At 37.9% G+C, this 22834-nt stretch overlaps 1 protein-coding gene across 4 annotated transcripts in view; it reads left to right on the top strand.

Moving 5' to 3' along the window:
- NAMPT (nicotinamide phosphoribosyltransferase) overlaps window positions 1–22834 on the top strand; it is a 40434-nt gene that overhangs the window by 1061 nt on the left and 16539 nt on the right. The window contains exons 2-8 of one of the 4 annotated variants that reach the window (XM_089917810.1): window positions 389–777; window positions 1320–1478; window positions 9992–10148; window positions 12112–12215; window positions 14395–14523; window positions 19832–19990; window positions 20563–20699. In XM_089917810.1, the coding sequence (XP_089773936.1) occupies window positions 1422–1478; window positions 9992–10148; window positions 12112–12215; window positions 14395–14523; window positions 19832–19990; window positions 20563–20699 (743 nt within the window). In that variant the 5' untranslated portion in view covers window positions 389–777; window positions 1320–1421. Of the gene's footprint in view, window positions 1–385; window positions 778–1319; window positions 1479–9991; window positions 10149–12111; window positions 12216–14394; window positions 14524–19831; window positions 19991–20562; window positions 20700–22834 lie in introns of those variants that run through there. The other 3 variants (XM_089917811.1, XM_022554333.3, XM_030761467.2) reach the window with 3 other exon arrangements.

Genomic DNA, 22834 nt, shown 5'->3' with positions numbered 1-22834 from the left:
GTCAGGAATCTGTACTGACTCCGTGACATTGTCTGGACTGAAGTTGCTTTTAATTGAAGCGGTGTCAGTTTTCGGGCAATGAAACTCTCAATTCACAGCCTCCACCCCGACCCCCCACCCCCATAAAATGAGACTTTCACTAATTTGAATGACAATCTGTAAAGTTCCCGTACTGGTTTTCATTAAATCGCTTTTTCCCAGCTACTTGTGTTGTATCTTGTAAAACCTAAATCTTAAAAAAAAAAAAAAAAAGCAGCTATTGATCATGGGGACAAAGGGAATCTTAGTTTTACACAAAAATGCAACCACGTATGAGAACTGCGCAAATAGATGGTCCGCATTTGGCTGAAGTCATCCGACGTCGTTTCACTCGCTTTTTTATTTCCAGGTTGCCAACCCGTTTCCCAAGATTGAGCGATTACAACGATGACAAAAGTCAGTCTCACACCCTGTCAAAGACTTGGCTCGTTGCCGTTTACTTCTCGTCAATATTAGATTCAACTAGGTCTTGTCCTTTGATTATCTGTGAGGATTGAATTCAACCCCCGACTTTGGGCGCAGTCTATTTTCTCGGGCAAAGTCTAAACATCCTCAAAGGATCAAGAGCTCAGCCATAGAGCCGGAGGAAAGCGGAGTCGATGCTTCAGATTAAAGGGGACCCCCAGACCTATTCCTCACCGCCGCTCTTCAGATTTTAAAGCGAGGGTTAGGAGGACCAGGAGGGACACGAGGGATGGAGGCAAAAGGCTCGATCCTTAATCCGAGCCAGAGACAAAGGTGAGTACGTGCGCGAGGGGGACGGAGAGACGGGCAGAGGGAGGCTCCTTGGCCCCTAGCCGGGTGGCGTGACTTCAAGAGGACTCAGAAAACGGGCCAGGACTGGGTAGGATAGGAAGGTGCCAGCGGGGCGGGCGAACCGGCTAATCGCAGAGGTGGCGAGGCTGGGAACGCCCCCTCCCGGCCCCGCCCCACTGCGCCGGGCAGGGAAACGAAAGCCAAGCCGGCGCCCGGGTCAAGGGCCGGGGCGGCCTCGCAGCCTCAGGCTTCCCGGGATGGGCGTCTCCGAGAAGGGAGCGTGCCTCACGTCCTACCCGCCCCGCCCCCTGCGCGCTGCGCACGCGCGGCCGCGCCCCGCCCCTCGCGTCCCCGCCAGGGCGATGGGGCGGGGGCGGGGAGCCGGGGTGAGGAGGCCGCCGGAGTCCCTAGACTGCGAGCGCGCGCGCCGCCTCCCCCGCCGCGTCACGGCTCCCAGGCCTGCCCTCCTCTGGTCCCTCCTCCCGGCTCCGTTTCCCCCTCCTCTCACCCTCCCTCTCCGACAGAGCGGTGACTTAAGCAACGGAGCGCGGTGAAGCCCATTTTTCTCCTTCCTCGCAGCCGCACCGGGCAGCCCGCGGCGCGCGGCCCCTACACTCCGGCCCGAGATGAATGCTGCGGCAGAAGCCGAGTTCAACATCCTCCTGGCCACCGACTCGTACAAGGTAGAAGCTCGGGGCGGGGGCAGGTGACGGAGGAAGAGAGGGCCCGTCGGGGACCAGCGCGAGGCTGCGGGGCAGGGGCGGCCGGGCTGGGGTCGTGGCGCGAGGCGGCCCCGAGGGAAGGCGCGGTGGCGGCGGCGGCGACTAGGGGCAGGTGAGGCTGGCGCCGCAGTGGGGAGGAGGCGGATGGAGGAGGGATGGAGGGATAGACGGCAGGAGGCGGGGCCTGGGGGTGCGTGGTTGGGGGGGCGCGGCGAGGGGCTGAGGCGGGCCCGAGCTGGTGCCGCGCGCCTGCTGCCCGGGGCTCGGGGCGGCTCAGCTCGGCTCAGCGGGCCGGCGGCCGGGGTGGCTGGGGCGTCACCGACCGAGCTCACGCCTTCCGCAGGAGCACGGCCTTTTGGCCCCGGGCCGGGCTGAGCGAGGGCTCGCCCGAGGAGCGGGTCAGTTAGGTAACGGCCCCTGGGGTTCCACGGTGGAAAGACTGAGCTGGGTTTGAGAAGTGGGGTTTCCCCCGCGGAGCTGAGTCGAGCGCGCTCACGCCTTAGCCGGCAGGTACGCCCCTTCCCGAGGAACGGGTGGGCGAAGTCCTAGTAGGGGTGCCAGAGCAGCCAGCCACGTTCCTGTGCCTGTGGCCCGGCTGGATCCCCCGTCCCATTCCACTGGGCTCCGTTTCAGACTCCCTTGCTCCTGGTGATCACTCACGCTCCGTACCTCTTCTTGGAAAGGCCGATCTGCCCTTATTCCGTTAGGACCACTGTGAGGTTTCTGAGAAAAGGAAAGTGAAACACGAGGTGTTAAAGGAACTGTAGTTAACCTTGGAGAACTTGTTGAGAGAGAAGCGACACAACATTCTCTTACTATGGCTATTGGACGCTTGCATGTATAGCTGACCCGTTAATTTTATTTGAAACTCACACACATTAGTAAAGGGAAGAGTGATTAAAGAGAAATCCGGCAAATATCCTTTCCCCTAGTTTCCAAATTATATGAAATAAACTGGATTATACTTTGCTAACAAGCTTTGTTAGCCAGGACACCTAAAAGATGACATGTCAGACCAGAAACTTCACTTTCGCAGAATAAATTTTCGTTTTTACTTGAGCAGCATGGTAGTTTGGAATATAGTGATTAAAGCATAATGTTTTCAGATTTTGGTTTTTGTTGTGGTTTTTGTTGCTTTTTGTTTTTTCTTAAATATTCCAATAAAGTATTTTGGAGAATCCCATTTTACTTAAGTTCTCTGTTGAACTTTCCTTCCCAGCTGGTTTAAGATTCTACTTATGATAATTTAGGTGGGTTATTATTTAAAGTAGAACCAAGTTTCTTTAACAAGTGGTCTTTTAAATGGAATTTTAAAGTGGAAATCTACACAATTGCAAGGATATCATAGTGCTATCAAGGGTATTTTTACTTGTGCTCCTCTTGTGGTCTCTTAGTTCAATTATAGTGTTTTGAGTATTTTTAATAGTGATTTTAGAATGGTCTCATGCATAGTTTTCTAGAACTTTATCCTTAACTAAATCTTTAAAATAATTTTCAGATTTTTTAATGTAGTAACTTATTTTATTGAAAATGGGAAATGTAAACGGAGGTTGATTGGTCCAACTTTAAAAAAAAACAAAACAGACGTTTAAAGTATATATTCAGGGCTTCCCTGGTGGCACAGTGGTTAAGAATCCGCCTGCCAATGCAGGGGACATGGGTTTGAGCCCTGGTCCGGGAAGATCCCATGTGCAGCGGAGCAACTAATCCCATGGGCCACAACTACTGGGTCTGCACTCTAGAGCCCACGAGCCATAGCGGCTGAAGCCCGTGCGCTTGGAGCCCATGCTCTGCAGCAAGAGAAGCCACCGCAATAAGAAGCCCGCGCACCACAACAAAGGCCCAACACAGCCAAAAATAAATAAATACAATAAATAAATTTAAATAAATAGATATTCATTTCTGTAATCTCATACTTTATTATACATGATGATGAACTAAGGAAATAGGTAAATGTGGTTGTTTCTTCTGTTTTTATCCTGGGTTCTTGTTATAAATGAAAAGGACACTTAAGTGTTAACCATTTATATTTTCAAAATGGTTTAAACATTACAAAACAGTGTGCAAGCTTCTTTCGTTTGTAGTTCCTCTAGCCATTATATATAAGGAATGTAAACTGCTTTAACATCAATTTCCTGGGATGAAAGGTAAGAGTAGTTACCTTAAAGTTTTCTAATCTGCTAGCAAGGCATACTTAACAACACTATCAGAATTTGCCTCTATTTAATAAAGTTTATTCCTGTACATTTTCGGGTCAGACTGGTGTATTTTATCCCATTTCAAATATAAAAACTTTTAAGAAGATTATCACCTTCATAAGATATTTCATTTCCCTCCCTTCCCCACAAAAAACCCTCAAGAGGATTCAGTCAGGATGATATGTTTTATACCAGTGGTTTACAGCAGTACAGTAAAAGAAGTAGTGTATTGCACACTCACAATTTAGTCGTTTAAGTTTCATTTTCCTTACACTTTTAGTGGTCCTTATAGCCTCTTTAGCATTTTCGGCTTTTTATCTTCTTAGATGACGAGGAGACAGAAATGGTAATCTTGAGTCTAGAAGTAGTGAAATTACACTTTTATTAGGAAATTACATGAGAATGTTACATGCATATCCTTATCAGTACTTGCATACTGTTGGCCAGTTAAAGTAGGGAGCTAACAGCTTTAGATGTATTGGTGGAAGAGAGGAGGATATTGTTGATTTATTTTTTCTAGAACTGAAGCAAGGATAGTTGGCTGTCTAGGCACTAGAGAAAGGTGTTTTGCAAGTAGATGGGATAGTGTCCAAGCGCATGACAACATGTGGGAATTTTGTTTTCACTTGTATCCTTTCCAGAGGGATCAGGACAATTTGGGCCAAAGGAGAGGCATTTAAGATACATACTCATTTCTGTAATCTCATACTTTATTATACATATTGATGAACTAAGGAAATAGGTGAATGTGGTTGTTTCTTCTATTTTTATCCTGGGTTCTTGTTACAAATGAAAAGGACACTTAATCTTAAGTGTTAACCATTTATGTTTTCAAGATGGTTTAAAGTAAAATTATCTACTGTGTTATATTTACATTGTGCTAAGCCAGCTAGAGAAAGGTGCGTTTGGGCTGGCCTTAGCCATTGCAGTGCTTAAAAAGCATTTGGAATGTTTTTTTGTAAAAGAGACAGGTCATTTTTTTCAGTTATTTCTGGGATAGCCATTGATCAGTTTCTGAATAACCGGATCATTAAAAGATTCATTTCTGTTCTATTCTTCCTTCCCCTTCTATGTAGATAATGTTTGTAACAAACTACAGCAGAGAAGCATTTTAACATTTCTGAACATTTTACCTGTTAGCAGATTAAAATGGATGATGTTGTCAATTGAGCCCTAGTTGGAAAAAATAATGTATAGCACAAGAAAGTCATCTGAAGCAATTTACAGTTTAAACCACATCACATGTTAGTTATGAAATGTGCTGTCCAGTGTGGGTTGCTTCTCAAAAGGTCATTTAAAAATGGTTATCTAGAACTCAGCACATTTTCGTGCATTCATTTAATAAATATTGGAGACCTACTACATATTATAAAATACAAAAGATGTCCCTTACAATCTAAGATGGGTGAAAGTTGATTTTAGAAAAGTTATAAGAGGCTGTATAATTCATGTATGATGATTAAGCACCCAAGTTAGCTTTTTTTAAAAAAGAGCTTGCTTCCTCATTAGTAGTGGAATAACAAATCTTAATTTGGGGCTTTTTGGAGGAAAAGATTTGGGGATAGATGAGAATCTTATGGGCAAGTTAGTCCTGCCTTGGACTTTTAGCTACGCAATGTCTTCCTCTGAGCTGTTCCTATTTTTCATAGTTGCTTCTCTTTCACCGCTTCTGAACAGGCACTTAAGTATGGTCACAGCAGCAGCCTAAGCCTTGTGAGACACGTGGTCCTGCTGCAGTTTGTATGTCAGAGAGTACCTGTTCATTCTTAGGATAGAGTTTTTCCAGTAAGTTTTATATTATAAATTATAGGAAAAACCCAGGCAACAGAAATAAAATCCTGCATGTAAATCATGAACATACCTCCTAGGAAGGTTGGATTAGGTCAGTAATGATTGTAGAGTATCTTGCAAAACAAAAATACCAGAAACTGGTATCCTTTTTGTCAGTTTATGAAATCTCTCTTAAAGGTGCGGCAAAAAAAGGTACAAGTTGCCAGGAACTCTGCCCGATTTAAGGGAAGAGGCAGCATAATGATGATGGCTGGTTTTACAATTTATCACCTTCACCAAAATAATGTAATCCAAAAATCCTTAAGTTGTATTTTGAAGTTATTACTTCAAAAGCCAAATAGCAATGAATTATTTTCTGGGGCAACAGAAGTCCAGGGCTTGGCAAATCTTGAATAATATTGAAAAGAAGAAAGAATCAGTTATGATTTTTGCTGTTTCTGGCACATCACCTTTGAAGAGGCAGAGAGTCTTAGCCAATGTAAGTGCCTCTTGTGAGTGCCCTTAGATATTACATAGGTAACATAGCTTAGTTTGTGACTTTGAGTCTGTTATTCCACGTGCTCTTCCATACACATGGTGCTGTTAAAATGTTGGCTTGTGATTATTTCTTAGTGATTAACTGTAAAAGGTGGTTAGTAGTAGTTGCCTTTGGTCGTCTGATCCCATTGTGGGAGGAAAGCTCTTGGAAATATATCACGTCACCCATATGGGAAATCTAGAGAAGCTCAGGAGAAAATTATACTTTGCTGTCACAGAAAGATTCTATGCAACTTAAATATTTCTCATACCTCTCTTGAACTGTTATACAGGGATATCTGGGATTGCAGTTTTTAGAAGCTTATTTTTTCATGAAGTAAATCAACCACATAACTAACTGTGAAACTAAGTTTTATTAGAAGAGCTACATTTTCCTGTGTGCCTCTGTTCTTTACCACACATATATTTAAGTACTGGCAGTACTCTGTTAGTTGCAGGAAGGCTATGCCACTTGAGGAAACATTTTTAGGGGTAATGTTTGGTTTTTTTTCTCTTCATCTTATAAGTAATTTTAAATTTATTGTACAACTATTTTCTCTAGTGATGTAAGTCAAAGCAATGCTGAAAAACAACGTGATTTAAGGGCTCCCTTTTGGCAGGTCACTTTAATTTTGAATATTATGAAACTTTTTGTTAGTGTTTACTTAACATATTTAAAACTAAGCTCTTGATTTCCCTACCCAGTCCTTCCATGGCTTTCCCCATCTCAGTAAATGGCACCATTATTCACTCAGTTGCTCAAGCCAAAAATCTAGGAGACATTCTTAATTCCTTCCCCTCTTTATTTCCAAATCTAATCTATCAGCCTACTTCTCCAAAGATACTGAGCCAGTCTCTCACCTAACCTAGTCTTTGGCAGTAGCCTCTTAATGCTCTGTGTCCACTCTGGTCACCCCATAATCCATTCTCCATCTCTGCCAAGCTGATCCTTGTCAGATGTGAATCACATCATATTCATTCCAGCTTAAAGCATGCTAATGGCTTCCCACTGCACTTCAGGTAAAATTCAGGCTCCTTGGTAGCCTGTGAGCCTTACATGATCTTGTTGTCTGTGCATCTCTCTCTCTCTGACCTTACCATGTGCCTCCTCCCCATTCTCTAAGCACCAACCACAGTGGTCTTCATTCTATTCTGTCCCTGAAGTCAAGATATTTCCTATTTCCTCGTCATTAAATCTTGTTCACATGTTACTATCTCAGAGAAGTCTTCTTGGCCTCCTCTTTAGTCTCCCAGGCCCCTTCTAGTCCATCATTTTCTTTTAATTTTTCATAGCATCCATCTAACTCAAATTATTTTGTTTATGATCTCTCAGCCCTCACTAGCCCTATGGGAGGAAGGACTAGTCGGTCTGTTTTACTTCCCCATCCTCAGCATCTGAAGCAGGGCCTGATACACAGTTGGTACAGACTATATATTTGTGAATGCAGGAACTATTTATAAAATAACAATTTATTGATTTGTATTTCTGCTATATCATCTCATTTTCTGGTGAAAGTTCCAGGGGACTCAGGGTGATAAGTTTAGCAGAAAGTAAAATGAAGAGGACAGTAAACCTAGCAAAACTAAAATTATCTATTGGCTATATTCTTAGAAAATATTTACTAAGAAGCTCTGTTTAAATTTTTTTCCCGTTAAAACAATGTGTATATGCCAATATAAATAGATTTGAATAATACTATTTTATTCCTCTTTAAACATACTGGGTGTGAGTAGGTGGTTGATAGTAAATTATGTTTCATAGTTAATTGACGGAGAGTTTGCCTTACCTGACTTAGATTCTTTAGCTAAATTCTGAAACAGTTTTCTTAAGTTTCTCCAAAGAAGATTTTAGAAGTCATACTTCATTTCTAATTAAGCCTAGACAATTTTGTCTTTTTAATAAAACATTTGTTTTCAGAGAGGCATTCTGAATATTTATGCAAGGGTTTTAAGTACCATAATTAAAGAATACAACTGAAGCTTTAAAATTATAAACGTATTTAATTATTGTCCTGAACAGGAACTGTATTTGTATGATGGAAATTTTTTAATATACTTTTAGACCAAGATGGAGTTAAATGGCTTAGGGACAGTTTCCATTCAGCTTTTGGCTGCTTGGTCTACTCAGAAGATGAAAATAATTCATTTGCCTTCTAATATTTTTAAATCTGATACAGGAAAAGTAAATTTATAAAGATGCACCATTAAGTATCTGAACTGTAAAGAAGGTCAAACGTAACTGTTGAGACACAGCTATGAATCTGACTTTATTCAAATTTTACTTCATCGTGGTTGACTTTTCTTCCACCTCACTGCTTATTCCCACTAAGGGAATTGGAGTTATTTAGATTGTAAACTGGACATTTTCGTTTTTATATACATCTTGGGTACATTTTCAAGTGGTGATATCTTTTTCTAATCAGTTTCTTAAGTAGTTAAAGTAGTAGTCATTTATTACTATGGTATCGTTCATATGTATACATGTTTTTGCATTTTAGTGAATCGGCTAGTGGACTTAAGTGCTCTGGATTCTGTATTAGCTATTTCACTTAGCTACTTCTTAAATCTTAAACTTACACTGGTATCAGTCCCTGGGTTCTGACTTTTAAAAAATTGACATATACTTGTAGGTTTTGATGAGGCCTCCGTATACCTTGTAGTATATAGATATGTGTACCTGATCAAAACAGAAAGTTCCAGCTCTCTTACCTGACTTAGGCAATCAAACCACATATTAACATAAAGATTCACCTCCAAGATTACCTATGAGCTGCATCAGGGTGCTATTTTTATAGAGTTGCAATTTGCTTCTATTAGAAAGGAAACATATTTTAAAAACTTGTGACTTTTTTTCTCTCTCTCTGTATTCGTTTTAGAATTTTTGTGCAAAGCCACAAAGTTTCTTTAGGTTAAGACCAAGTTTTACTAGGATTGAGATTGTGCAGCCAAACAAGGAACACATTAGTTTTCCTAAACTTGAGATCAGAGCTAAACAGAAAAAATGGTTTATGTTCACAGTGGTCATCCATGAAACTTGGTCTGCAAAGATTTATTCCACCATTACCCTGACTCACCACCCTATCCTTAAGCTTTAAGGCATTATTATTCCTCTTCTTTCAAATGGGAAAATACACACTATTCTTCCAGTTATTTTTTATTGGTAAAATGTTGTAACCGTATTAAAATATAATAAAATTCAAATTATAATGAACACTTTTTTTTCTCTTAAAACAAAAATAGAAAAATTTTCAACAGTGGCTCTTACCCAGATTCATGGAAAAGAAAGTTGTGATAATGCCTCTTCGTATCTTTAAATTCATAAGGATTTGATGTTGCATTGGATAGGCATTTATTTCGCAATTCAGAGGTAATTTGAGAAAAAGAAAGATTACAAAACAGGATATTTTTTCCACTGCTGCTGCTATTGCTTTCATCCAGGTTTTCACAGTGTCATTATGAAGACTAGAAGGGGTCACTTTCAGTACCTCACTATACAGATGAAGCAGAGTCGTGAGAAGTCGTTGACTATTGACTTGTCAAGAGTTCCACACTTAAATAGTAACAGTACCAAATTCTGCTTTCAGTTCATTCTTTTATATCATGTGTTTGTCCCCCAGGCAGCTGCTTTTCTTTCCCGAATGAAGGCTGTTCCCCAAGAGTAAATGAGATCTTTCTTGGTATTTTTTTTCCAAGTGTCCAGTTTAGTGGCCTTGTACTTCCTTAAGTTCAGTCCGTTTGTTTATAAAATTTAATACTCTCCTGCGGTTTTGAATTTAAGATACTGAACTATTAAAAGTATCTTAATAAGCATGATACTTACTTTTTATTCCTTATAACCAGGAGAAGAAGCTGATCAATAGCAAATAAGTATAGTTTCTCTGGTTTTAAATAATTTCAAGCTCTTTTTATCATAATTTACATTCTATTCTTCTGGTATTTTCTAATTCAGGTATTTTCTCTTTCATATAGGTTACTCACTATAAACAGTACCCACCCAATACAAGCAAAGTTTATTCCTACTTTGAATGCCGTGAAAAGAAGACAGAAAACTCCAAAATAAGGAAGGTGAAATATGAGGAAACAGTATTTTATGGGTTGCAGTACATTCTTAATAAGTACTTAAAAGGTATTGTTTTTCCTAATATGTTTAAAACACTGCTTTTATATACCTCATCATAGTTTTCCTCTTATATTGTTGTATTATTTTAAGTACCTTTTTGAATAGTCTAATTTTGATTTTTTTTTTTTTAATTTATTTTTGGCTGCATCAGGTCTTCATTGCTGCACGCGGGCTTTCTCTAGTTGTGGCGAGTGGGGGCTACTCTTTGTTGCGGTGCACGGGCTTCTCATTGCGGTGACTTCTCTTGTTGTGGAGCACGGGCTCTAGGCACGCGGGCTTCAGTAGTTGTGGCTCACGGGCTCTAGAGCACAGGCTCAGTAGTTGTGGCGCACGGGCTTCGTTGCTCCGCGGCATGTGGGATCTTCCCGGTCCAGGGCTTGAACCCGTGTCCCCTGCCTTGGCAGGCGGGTTCTTAACCACTGCGCCACCAGGGAAGTCCTAGTTTGATATTTATTTAATTACCCTAACTATTTTAGGGGTTGTTTTGGAATTTTTAGAAATCTGTTAATTTGAAAGCATTAAATTTTATAATTTGACGTATGTGCTTGATGTTCTAAATATGACAAAGATTTTCTGAAACTAGTAAGATTGGGAATAAATTTAGAAAAGTGAATAATTTTCTGAGGCTAATCTGGTTTGTTAATAGACTTTAGTCATTAATTCAAAATAAAGGATTTGTTACTGACCTGGGAACTCATTTTGAATTGTGGTAGCAATTATAATTAGAATATGTTTTGCTAGTCAGTTTTACCTTAAAGGCCTATTTTTCAAAACTACCTGTAACGGTGGATTTAGTCTCAAATGCATTTTTTTTTTTAAGTTTTTGGCCGCACCCCACGGCATGTGGGATCTTAGTTCCCAGACCAGGGATCAAACCCTTGCGTCCTGCATTGGAAGGCAGAGTCTTAACCACTGGACCACTAGGGAAGTCCCTCAAATGCATTTTAAAGAAGAAAAAAATCCCTGAAATAATTTCTGTGCTTTCTTATTTGAAAGTCCATTTCTAGTCTTATTTTGTAATGGTATTTGGGGGGGGGGAAACAACACCCAAGTTTTTTATACATTTTGGAAAATTTCATTTCTAACCTTTTCACATAAAAGTAATCTCAGAATTGAATACAGAATAACTTGAATTTTATGCAGATAATGACGTTTTTCTATAACCTTGGCAATTTTAAGATCAGATAGTTCAGATATGTTATACTATTGAAAACCTACTTGGATATCCAAAGCACTTCATTGCAACAAGATTACCCAAGATATTGTAAATGAGTTTACTAGCGATCTTATTTAGAGAAAGTTACCAAAGACTAATGTCACACTTCAATTTTCTACAGCTTAAAAACTTTATAAAATGTTATTAATTACAGCTAAAATATATTGTGTGTTATAGGCCAGCATTATTCTAAGTGCTTTAATTCAGATGTCTTAACTCATTTTGTCCTCACAACCACTCTAAAAGTAGGTACTGTACTATTATCTTCATTTTACAGATAAAGTTAGCTAAAAGTATATTTGGGGGGGCAAAAACTTAGGCATTGTAAAAATTATTGGATTATCAGCCCCAAAGACATCCTTTATGAATAAAGTGAGCAGATTCACCTGGAAAGCCAACTATCAAAAGCTTACTCTCAAATCTGAAGACTGTATAAATTAATAGAGATTTTTTAAAAATCTCCCAAAAGTTAATTTATTACTATTTTTTAAAAATACTATACATGTAATAATCTCTTCTATTGCAAATTTGCTTTTCAAATAAGAAATTAACATTTATGCTTAGAGCGAGTGGTTAGAAGTGCAAATTCCTTTTCTGACTCTGCTGTTGACTCTGGGTGAATCATTTAACCTCAGTTCTTGTTTTTTTAATCCACAGAATGGGCGAAATAGCTAGAGACATTAATCCTATGACAACTCAGCAACTCACAGCATGCCTTTAGAAATGTAAACAGGAGATGTTTATTTTTTTTAGGTAAAGTAGTGACCAAAGAGAAGATCCAGGAAGCCAAAGAGGTGTACAAAGAGCATTTCCAAGACGATGTCTTTAATGAAAAGGGATGGAACTACATTCTTGAGGTAAAAAATGGTTTCATGTTTCGACCTATGTATTTTGGTTTTGCTTTTAGTTCAGAATTTCTTGCCATGGAATTTGAATAGAAGATTAGACTGTACACAACACAGGTATTCAACCCTTGAACAACACAGGTTTGAATTGTATGGGTCCATGTACATGTGGAGTTTTTTCAGTAGTAGATACTGCAGTACTACACAATCTGCAGCTGGTTGAATCCGCAGATGCAAAATCACAGATGCAGAGGAACCACAGTTACAGAGGGATGACCATAAGTTATACATGGATTTTTGACTGTGCAGAGGAGGGTGGGTGCCTCTAACACAAGCACTGTACTAGGGTCAACTGTAATTATAACTCTTTTCTGTCTGTGACCCTATAAATATAATGGCTATTTAGACATTCTTGTGAAAAGTTAATGTTTAATTTTTTTTTTTCCTGGTAACACATCATTAGTACCTAAAATCTATAGCATATCTAAGTAATTTGTTGTAATATGTATTATAATTTAAATAACATTTTTCAGAAAGGTAATTTAATCCTTTCTTTGAAAATACATTATAATTAAGAAAGAGCATGATTATTTGGCAACTTGAAAATTTAAGCCTATTTTCTGGACTGTACGTTATCTAAGAAAATAGATGCTGTGAGTCTGTCACTATGCAATACTTCTAGGACATTTCCCTTACTGAATAGTTAGAAGAATGGTTTGGTGCAAATCTATGAAGTTAATTTTCATTCTTTATTGTACTGTAATATTCCTACCTAACATGTTTGGATTCCTTGCTTAAACTTTTGGGCATCCAAAGACATGGGAATTGAGTCATAAGTGTTGAATGTCCCCTGGTGGTTTTCTCTGTTACAAAGATAGGTTGGGAATGGGATCTATTGGCATCTTGCTATGTTAAGTGTTCATTATCTTTAAAATGAATGTCTTTTTCATTGTAAACTATCAAACACAAAGTAATTAGAAATACTTTAACTTTCCTGCCTGTATCGTAATATTGAATTTTACTGTCTGGTAATTACTGGTCTTTGAAGAAGTTGAGTAAGCACGCTGCTAGTTTTCCCATATCTTGAGTAAGGTCAGTAAAATATGTTGGCTAACATATTTTGATTATGTTGACTAACTCATTTGGTTGACACTTAACCCATTTGGTTTGTTGTGAGGATTATAGTTATAGGTAAGTTAAGTGCTGTGCTTAGTAGTAGAATTCTCAGTGGTCAGGGTGGTAAACCTTTTTATTTTATATTCAGAGAATCTTAGGGATTCATAGATTCCCTAGAGATAATCTTGTGTAACCCCTTTTACAAGCATGGAGTCTGAGACCTTGCGATTCTAAATGACTTGCCCACAGTTTCCTACCTGCTTTTGCATCCAGGCTAGGATTTTAAGGCATTATTCTTTCTGCTCTAACATGATTTTTTTTTAATCTAGTTACCTTGTCCCAAATCACATAAATAAACCTTACTAGCCAAAAGTTAGCCACAGCTTTTAACTTGAAAAAGGGGGAGGCGTAATTAAATATCTAGTAACATACCATGTAGCCACTATATCCTCAGCCTAATTTGGGAGAGAATTGTTGCACTTGGATATTGACTGCCAAAGCTCTAGAAAGTATACTTATGATTGGTCTGTCTACTACCAAAATGGTATCAGGTCTACTACCAGTATAGAGAAAACCTATTTAAGATTCTTCTACTGGCAAGGAGTGCTCTCTTTTTCTTTTTTGTTTGTTCATTTTGTTGTGCTCTCTAATAGCAGTCCATTATTTTATCTTTCAGTCTTTAGCCTTTCTTTTATGAAAATGACCTACTTAGAAGAAAGATAGTCCTCTTAGAATATGTTAGAATAAACTCTTTTTTTGGAAAGAATAGGAAAACAACTTTTTTGTTTCGAAATCAGTTTGAAGTTCTCTTCAAGAGACAAATTTTCTTAGCAGAAGTACTTTTATAGCGTAAAATTTAAAAATTAATGCTAGTGCTAAACTGTTAATCATTTTAGCTAATTTTATTTCAGGAGGATAAGGATATTCTGACCAGATTACTAGCAATATAATAAGATCTGCAATTGCAATTTCTATGACAGTAAGTTTAGCTTCTGTAAAATATAAAGAACCTTATTTAAACAGGTAATGGCATACCACCTGTTGAATTAATAATTTCATTATTGTCTCTTACCAGAAATATGATGGGCATCTTCCAATAGAAGTAAAAGCTGTTCCTGAGGGCTCTGTCATTCCCAGAGGAAATGTTCTCTTCACAGTGGAAAACACAGATCCAGAGTGTTACTGGCTTACAAATTGGATTGAGGTGAATTGTTTTGTTTTGTTTTGCTTTTCACTTTTACTTAACATTAATTGTAGATGTAAAAACCATTCAACTGGGATTCTAGTTTAAAAAATGCTACCAATAAAGTTATGTAACCTCCTAAAATTTACTAAACCTTTCCAGGCCTCAATTTCCTCACCTATAAAATGACAGTTGGACTAAATAATCTTTAAGTTTCCTTCCAGTAAAATCTAGTCTTCTGAGATCTTAAAATCAAATTGTAAAAAATTATTACTGTTAAAGCTCAGTTGGCCTCCATCTTATTTGTTGCAATCCTAAACATATACCATCATAGAGAAAGATTACAAAAACAGCACAGGTGTATTTTTAGTAACTTAAGACATTTTATGGCTGTTCTGTTCCAGTTAGATTAAAAGAATTTTGTTCAGCTTCTTAGTAACTGTTTTCTTTATTCTTACCTAATCAGTTTAGGGCCTAGACTCTACCACCTGGTATTTCTCATTTAAATATATTCAAGATTCACTGATGGTTTTAATTTCTAATCTCAAAAGGAGAGTACATTATAGGCTGTGAGTTTATATTACAGGGCTTTGTTTGCTTTCCTGGTATCTGTACTTAAGCAATCATGTTTTCACAGCCTCATCACTTTGATATTAATAATCTAATTAGATTATCAATAGCTTAGATTTTTATCTATAAGAAGAAATATCCTAGGAAGTAACCGTAGAATAATGTCACCCCACTATCTGAGAGGTGTTTACTTAGTGCTTGGTACTTTTTGTCTTACTAATGTATTGGTTAAACTAATTTGTTCTATTATAAAATAATACATTTGAGGTTCATTTATAAAGACTGGAAAAAGTTTAGAAAAAGTAAGAGGTCAGGAATATTTTTGAAATACATTTTTGCTAAGTCGACAGGAAATTTAAAACTGTCTTTTAGACTCTGGGTGGGCCATCAATTTATAATAGCCTAACAGGCTCTGAAACAGTGAACAATTAACTAAAGTAAAGATTTAAAATAGTTTACTGCTATGTCTTAAAACTTTGAATTAACTCATGAACTCAGAGTAAAAGGAAACATATTATTAACAGTTCTCATGCTATTTTACTGGCAGATGTTTTATTTTGAGGGGAAGGCATTATAAAGAGTAGAAGAGCTCTGAACCGCATCATCTAGTGTATCCTTTACGCTCAGTGCCAAAAGGTCCCAAACAGATAAATCTTATTTTGAAAATCATCATTTGTGAATCACCTTGCTTCACTTTTTTTTCTTTTTAGTTTTCTGACTGAGGATTTAGTCAATAAGTACTCTTCCCCTGTGTTGAATTGGAGTTTCATAAAGCAGATGTTCAGCAGAGAACTAGTTCCAAGTCTGCCTTGCTTTTCATGTATGTTTTACTTTATCCTCTTAAGAAAGTGAAAAACACTAGCCTTAAAAAAAGTTTTTTTTTAACTACCTGTTTTAATAATCGTTATTTTGGTGTATTTCACTATAAAAAAACTGTAAAGTAAAAAAGTTTATATACGGCCATCTTAGCAGCAGTTTGTTAGCAAATATAAAAATATTTTTAGTTTAAAAATTATTAAACATAAAATCCAATATGAGACTGTTAGATTTTGAAGAAAAAAAATTCCCTGTTTTCATTTGCTTATTGAGTTTACCTCCTATTCTAATGTATATTATTTAAATAATTTCATTCCTTGGTAGGTATTTTTATCTAAGGCACAAAAATGTATGTTCTGAAACAATTCCTTTGTGATAGATCCTATGTTTTATAAAAAACTGTGTGTAATCTAAATACCGAGTCTCCAGAAGCCGCTTTCTCAGAGTCACTTTGCCTCTTTCATGGGTTTCTGTGTGGGGTTAGAGGAGGTTCATCTTCCTCTTATCCGTCTCCAGCCCAAGTTTACCACCTCATAAATGGAATCTGTTACCAAATCCAACAAACTTGTTATTTAAAAACTTGAGATTTTCTTCAGGAAATCCTTGATTTAAAACATTTTAAATAACAGTACTAAGTAGTATTCCTTCCAGTTCCCTTTGCCAGTATGTGTAAAGTGTGTGTGTGTGTGTGTGTGTGTGTGTGTGTGTGTGTGTGGTGTTTTTTTGTGGGTTTTTTTGGCCACACTGCGCAGCTTGTTGCATCTTAGTTCCTTGACCAGGGATTGAACCCGGGCAGTGAAAGCGCTGAGTCCTAATCATTGGACCGCCAGGGAATTCCCGGTGCAAAGTTATTAATAACATTCTTTGATTCACTGTACACTGAATTTTAAAATCCACTAAAATTATTGAACTGCTCTATCAATTTCAGTATCGGTGCTAGAAGAAACCTTAGCCCTCAAATCAGATTTCAAAACATGTTTAAGAGAGCCTAAGTGTTCTTCAGAGGTGTCTCAGACTTGTGAGGGGCTGAAGAATGAACATATTGGGCTAAACTTAACCATTTCTTCCAACCAAAAAAAACAAAACAATACCTTTTTGCTGTTAAAAAGAAGACTTTAAAAGTATTACATTGATCAAATGCCCTCATTTCACAGATGAGGAAATTGAGCCCTGAGAGGTGAACGGGCTAGATAACAGTGTAGGTCCAGTTCCCTTTCGACTATACCACACCATTTCTTGTTCTTTAAAATTCCTTATCCTGGACAGTAACGTTGTAATGAACACTTCTTAAATAAAACTTGCAGGTTCATTTACTTTAGTCTTAGTTTTCAGCTAAAAATTTTATCTTGATTTGTGTGGGCAAATTGCTGTTTTGCAGAAGTTTCCAACAAGGCCACTTTGTTAGACCTTGAATTAACCCAAACTAACTTGCCTTTTTTTCCCTTGCTTACACCTACAGTGATCTTTTTTAAAGGGGAGTGATTTTATTAAGAGTATAATTTAAGCTGATTTTGTTGGACTATGAAAAGGAAATGGTGATGTGAAGGATCACTGTGTCTCATAGTTATTTCTCTCCTTCCCTGGCATTTTTCGAGGGGTAAGGTCAATCTTCTACCTTTATAACTCAACTAGAGTTTTTCACATTATGTTTTCTATCTTTCTCATACTCCTAGATAATATCAGTCTAAGTTAAATTAAAAATGTGAGAGTTGATTGAATTAACTTTGGCAAATGAGTATTGATTACAGTTATATACCCAAAAAATGCTGGGCACAGAAATTAGAGTAAGTTATGTCTTACTTAAGGGCCTTTGGAGGAGGAGCAATTTATTCTTAACTGACCACTAATATAAGTAAGAATGCTGAATTGGTAGCAAAAATAGGGAATTCTGTCTAAGATATCATGAAGTGGAAAATAAGCTTTTAATAAGGGACAGGAAAAGGTGAGGTATTCTTAGAATGGCAAGTAGCCCAAGGGAGACTATAGCATAAAAGTGGAAAATACCATAAGGGATAAGTCTTTAGATGGTAAACAAGGCAAGTTTGTAAAAGCCCTCAAATTTCAACACGAATTGGCCGTCTTCCTCTGTGGACAATAGATAGCCATTAAAGGATTTTAAGGAATGGCAAAACCTGAATAAAACTCTTAACTTTAGAAGGATAACCAGTGCAGTATAAAGAGTAAGTCAGAGAAGCTAAAGATTAGAAGCAGGATAATCATGGGCACTGGCAGTGGAATCACTGCAATTACGAAAGAATAATTTCAGGAGCGGAATGCTTAGACAGAGGTGATTTGTCATAGAGTTCAAGTTAGGAGTTGCGTCAGTTTTCTACTGTTATGTAACAAACTACCCCAAAATAAAACAACTGCTATTTCTCATGATTCTGTGGTTGACTGGATGGTTCTCTGCTGGTCTTGCTTGGACTCATATGAGTCTGCGTTCAGCTGAGGGTTCAGCTCGGATAAAACAGTCTGACATGGCCTCACTCCCATGTCTGGGCCTCAGCTCAGGTAACTCATGACTTAGGCTTCTTTATAACACAGCAGTCTTGAGGTTCTAAGAAAATGAGAGTAGAAGCTATAAAACCTCTTGAAACAGAAGCTTGGAAGTCATAAATATGGCTTCTGCTACATTCTGTTGGTCAAAGGCAAATCAAAAGGACAGCTCGGAATCAAGGGATGAAGAGATAGATTCCATCTCTTGATGGGAGGAGCTGCAAAGAATTTGGAGCCATAGTTAATCAATCATAGGAATCCAATGCTGCAGTTTTTCTTAGGTGACTGAGTTGGGAAGTCCAAGGTTAAATAATCTGTTTGTTTGTTTTTACTTATTTTATTTATTCGTCACTTAGCTGGTATTCAGCAAAAGATTGTTTTGTAAAATTTAATTAAGGAAGTAAATAGCTTTTTGAGTGAGCACAGATGTTGTTGTCATCTTAGCAGCTCTTTCTAAAACAAATTTGAAGCTGCTTGTAATAGCAGACTATCTGGTTTACAAAATAAAAGATAGAAAATTATGATCCTAGAATGGAGGAGTGAATTCCTAAGCTATAATAATTAGTATAGTTGCTGTGATTAAGCATCAGACTTTCTTTGGAGTCTCCTGGCAGCCAAGGAAAAAAGGGAAAGCAAGGGACAGTTCTTAGCAGAAAGTAGGAACCCAGCAATTCTTTCATTTCCTCACTTGGGAACCTGTGTAATAGGAACTGAGTTACAAAATAGACAGCGACCTCACAAGTTTATAGCATATGCAGAAACGTTTCATGTGGCTCTCTTATAATGACTTTTGATAAAAGCCAAGGACATAAAGCATAGCTCAATGAATAGAATTGTCTAGTGCTACACAAAAATACCTCAAGTACATAACCTACCAGTAGTCATGTTAGATCCAAGGAAAAATTAGATCCAGTACTACCTAGAGGAGTAAATAAATAACTTATTTAGATGTAGACTATTTAAGATGTAGTCCAAGGACCAGTGCTGGTGCATGAACAGATGCAGGTCCACGTTAAATACAGAAATCAAGGATAAGCGTTTAGAAACTTTGATGGCAATTGCCTCAACATGCAAGTGTGAGTATATTTTATAAAACTGTTGGTCCACAATAGATTGAAAATAAAAAAATACATTGGTCCTTCATCACAGATAGTCTCTCTAAATATTATTTGCTTCTTTGGAGCTTTGGATGGAAAATAGGTAATTTGACATTCTTTACTGTTAAGGACCGAGTTTGCTTATCCTCTGTGTTGCGGATTTGAGAGCTGAGCTCGGCACTGTATCTGAAATGCATGTGGTAGGCGTCCTGCCATACAGTTGAAATGTCCAATTGGTATTTCTAGTAGTATGGAAGTCCAGGACATACCTCCAGAGAAAGCTAGGATTTTCCTCAGAAAGAACCCAATTTTTTATGTATTAATGTTTGTGGTTGATTTTATTACTACAGACTATTCTTGTTCAGTCCTGGTATCCAATCACAGTGGCCACAAATTCTAGAGAGCAGAAGAAAATATTGGCCAAATATTTGTTAGAAACGTCTGGTAACTTAGATGGTCTGGAGTACAAGTTACATGATTTTGGCTACAGAGGAGTCTCTTCCCAAGAGGTAAGAAACTGAAGTGAACTTCAATTAATAAAATGTGGATGGTCGGTTAGGTTACGGTTACCACTGTAAAGTTTTTGGGAAGTTACTGGGATTGATTTGCTTCTAAGTAGGCCACATTTTGAAATTCCAGAGATTCAGTCAGAGATATACATTAAATACCTAAGATGTGTTAGCCTATTTTAGAAATACCTGAAATACAGCCTTCAGTAAACATCCTTGTCCTTTACGTATTGGATGGATGGATGGACAGATGGATAAACAGACAAAATAAATATTAGCAGATGTCAGATAATGCTACAGGGAAGCCAAGGCAGAGTAAGGGAAAAGGAGGTGATGGGAAGTGGGGATGGATCGCTATTAAATAGGTCTCTTTGAGGAGGTAACAGTTGAATCCTTAAATATTTAGGAAAAACTGGATCTTTGTCATAAGAAACTATTATCTCTGATAATAGTTAAATATCTCTTTAAGAATAACTGAAGACAATAATTGCTTTGGGGGCTATGCTCTATACCTCAAGTATGGGTCTTTTCTTTTTCTTTTTTTGGATTTTGGTTTATGGTTTATTTTCCAGACTGCTGGCATAGGAGCATCTGCTCATTTGGTTAACTTCAAAGGAACAGATACAGTAGCAGGAATTGCTTTAATTAAAAAATACTATGGAACGAAAGATCCTGTTCCAGGCTATTCTGTTCCAGCGGCAGAACACAGGTAAAATTCTGTTTTCATCCTCCTATTATCTAACCTTGGTTTTCTTTAACTAAATTTTTTCATTCTGGTAACTCAGTGATGTTTTGTTTAACTACAGAGCCAGGTAGTACAGTAAATCTTCATGAATTTAAGCAATACTAATTCAGTATTCATACTCTGTATGAAGACTGGTCTTGGGGAGGTAGAGAACTTGTAACTGTCCTAATAGAAACAATTTAGGAGCTTTTTTCCAACTCATATATATTGCTCTGTAGGTTTTATTTTAAGGATTTTTTTAGCTTCTCTATTGCCGTGTGCAGATAGGTTGTATTCATTAAGTCTAGAAGCCCTCACTGTGAAACCTGGTCACTGTTTTCCCTTTCCCTGCTTTCTACATGACTTCACTTATCTTTGTTCTGGAAGTTATCTTCTGAACCCAGTACCCTCAATTATAGATGAGCAAGTTAGCCCCTTTTTTTTTTTTTTTTTTTTTTTTTTTTTTTTTTTTTGCGGTACGCGGGCCTCTCACTGCTGTGGCCTCTCCCGTTGCAGAGCACAGGCTCCGGACGCACAGGCTCAGCGGCCATGGCTCACGGGCCCAGCCGCTCCGCGGCATGTGGGATCTTCCCGGACCGGGGCACGAACCCGTGTCCCCTGCATCAGCAGGCGGACTCTCAACCACCACGGAAGCCCACAAGTTAGCCCTTTTGTTGAAAGGAAGAGTGTTAGAGTCTTCTTACGCTTCCTTATCTGATTTTACTACATCTCAAGTTAAACTAGAAGACAATTATGATCTAGGCTATAGCTGCTCTGATCCTAGAGTTAATTTTATTGAAAGTTAGTGGAGTTTTTAAAATGTACGCCAAACCTTATTTCTGGTTCTTATAACAAAAATTATTTAATGTAATTAATTCGGGGCAGTTTATTAAATTCTACTCATACTTGAATATTGCAGGGTGTTAAAACCAGCAGTGAATAAAGCTGAGCTTTGATATCAGGCAGTCTACTGGATGCTACAAGGGATAGAAAGATATAAAGAATTAATCCTATCTTTTGGATTAACAATAGTACACTAGCAGCGTTCTGCTCTGTTAAGTGCTTTTAAAGAGGTACAATTAAAGTGCTCTAGCAGTGCAAAGGAAGGAGAAGTAGGGTCATGTTCCACTGATAGGGTTGGATTAAGAAAGGTTTTATAGAGATGGTATGCAAATCTTGACTTCTTGAATGATTGGTAAAATTTAATGGCAGACATTAGGAGATTATTCATTCTCTAAGTATTTATTACATGCCTACCATGTGTTAAGCATTGTCCTGAAAGAGCAAGAATGAAAGAGGCAAATATGGATGTGTTTAGGGAATAAGAGCTGAAATGTATTTTGTAGGGACATTTTGTAGGGAATGTAGGGTAGAGTGGAAAGACAGGTTAGTAAACACCCTCAAATTTATTTTGATATTGAAATGTTAACTATTTGCTCATCATGCTAGATGATTCTAATTCCATTTTCAAACGGGAGTGGGCATTGAAGTTTTTGAGCAAAGAAGTGATGTCATCAGAGAAATGCTGTCGAAAGAGTAATAGTGGGCTATCTTATGAATTGAAAAATAGAAATGAAAAGTTAGGAGGATTTATAGGAAGCTGTTGCAATCATTTTGACAGATGATGAGGTTCAGATCCAAGTGGCTAAATAAATGGAAAGAAGGGGGTAAACATGAGCATTGGCTAGGGAGATGAAATTGCTGGAACGTGATGATTTGAATTGGGGCTCAGTAGAGGGTACATTCAGCTAACATATATTAGCATTGCTTTATTAGTAGGGACATGAATACTTTCACATGTAAGTTTCAAGACTGGTGAATCTGGGAAAATAAGAGTGACATTAACAGACCAGGATTTTAGGGTTGCAGTATTTTTATTTTTGGTCTTAGATAAAACTTCTTGTAGTACCCATATATTAGACTCTTCATTGATGCTTTTGTTTCAAAGTAATAACATCATGAGTATGATACTATACATCTGAGAATAAAGGTGATATCTTCTTTAGGGCTTTATGTTAAAACAGGTTGAAAATCTATTGTATTTTTGTAGTCTTGTAATATTTACTACATCTGCAAATTTGACTCTTTAATGTGTCAGATGTTCTTAAGTAGACAAGTCG

This window comes from Delphinapterus leucas, chromosome 9, assembly GCF_059928025.1.
Source record: "Delphinapterus leucas isolate spDelLeu-1000000601 "Yukka" chromosome 9, BTC_Dleu_Yukka2, whole genome shotgun sequence".
Taxonomy (NCBI): domain Eukaryota; kingdom Metazoa; phylum Chordata; class Mammalia; order Artiodactyla; family Monodontidae; genus Delphinapterus; species Delphinapterus leucas.
This window is presented reverse-complemented; position numbering and strand designations above follow the sequence as displayed.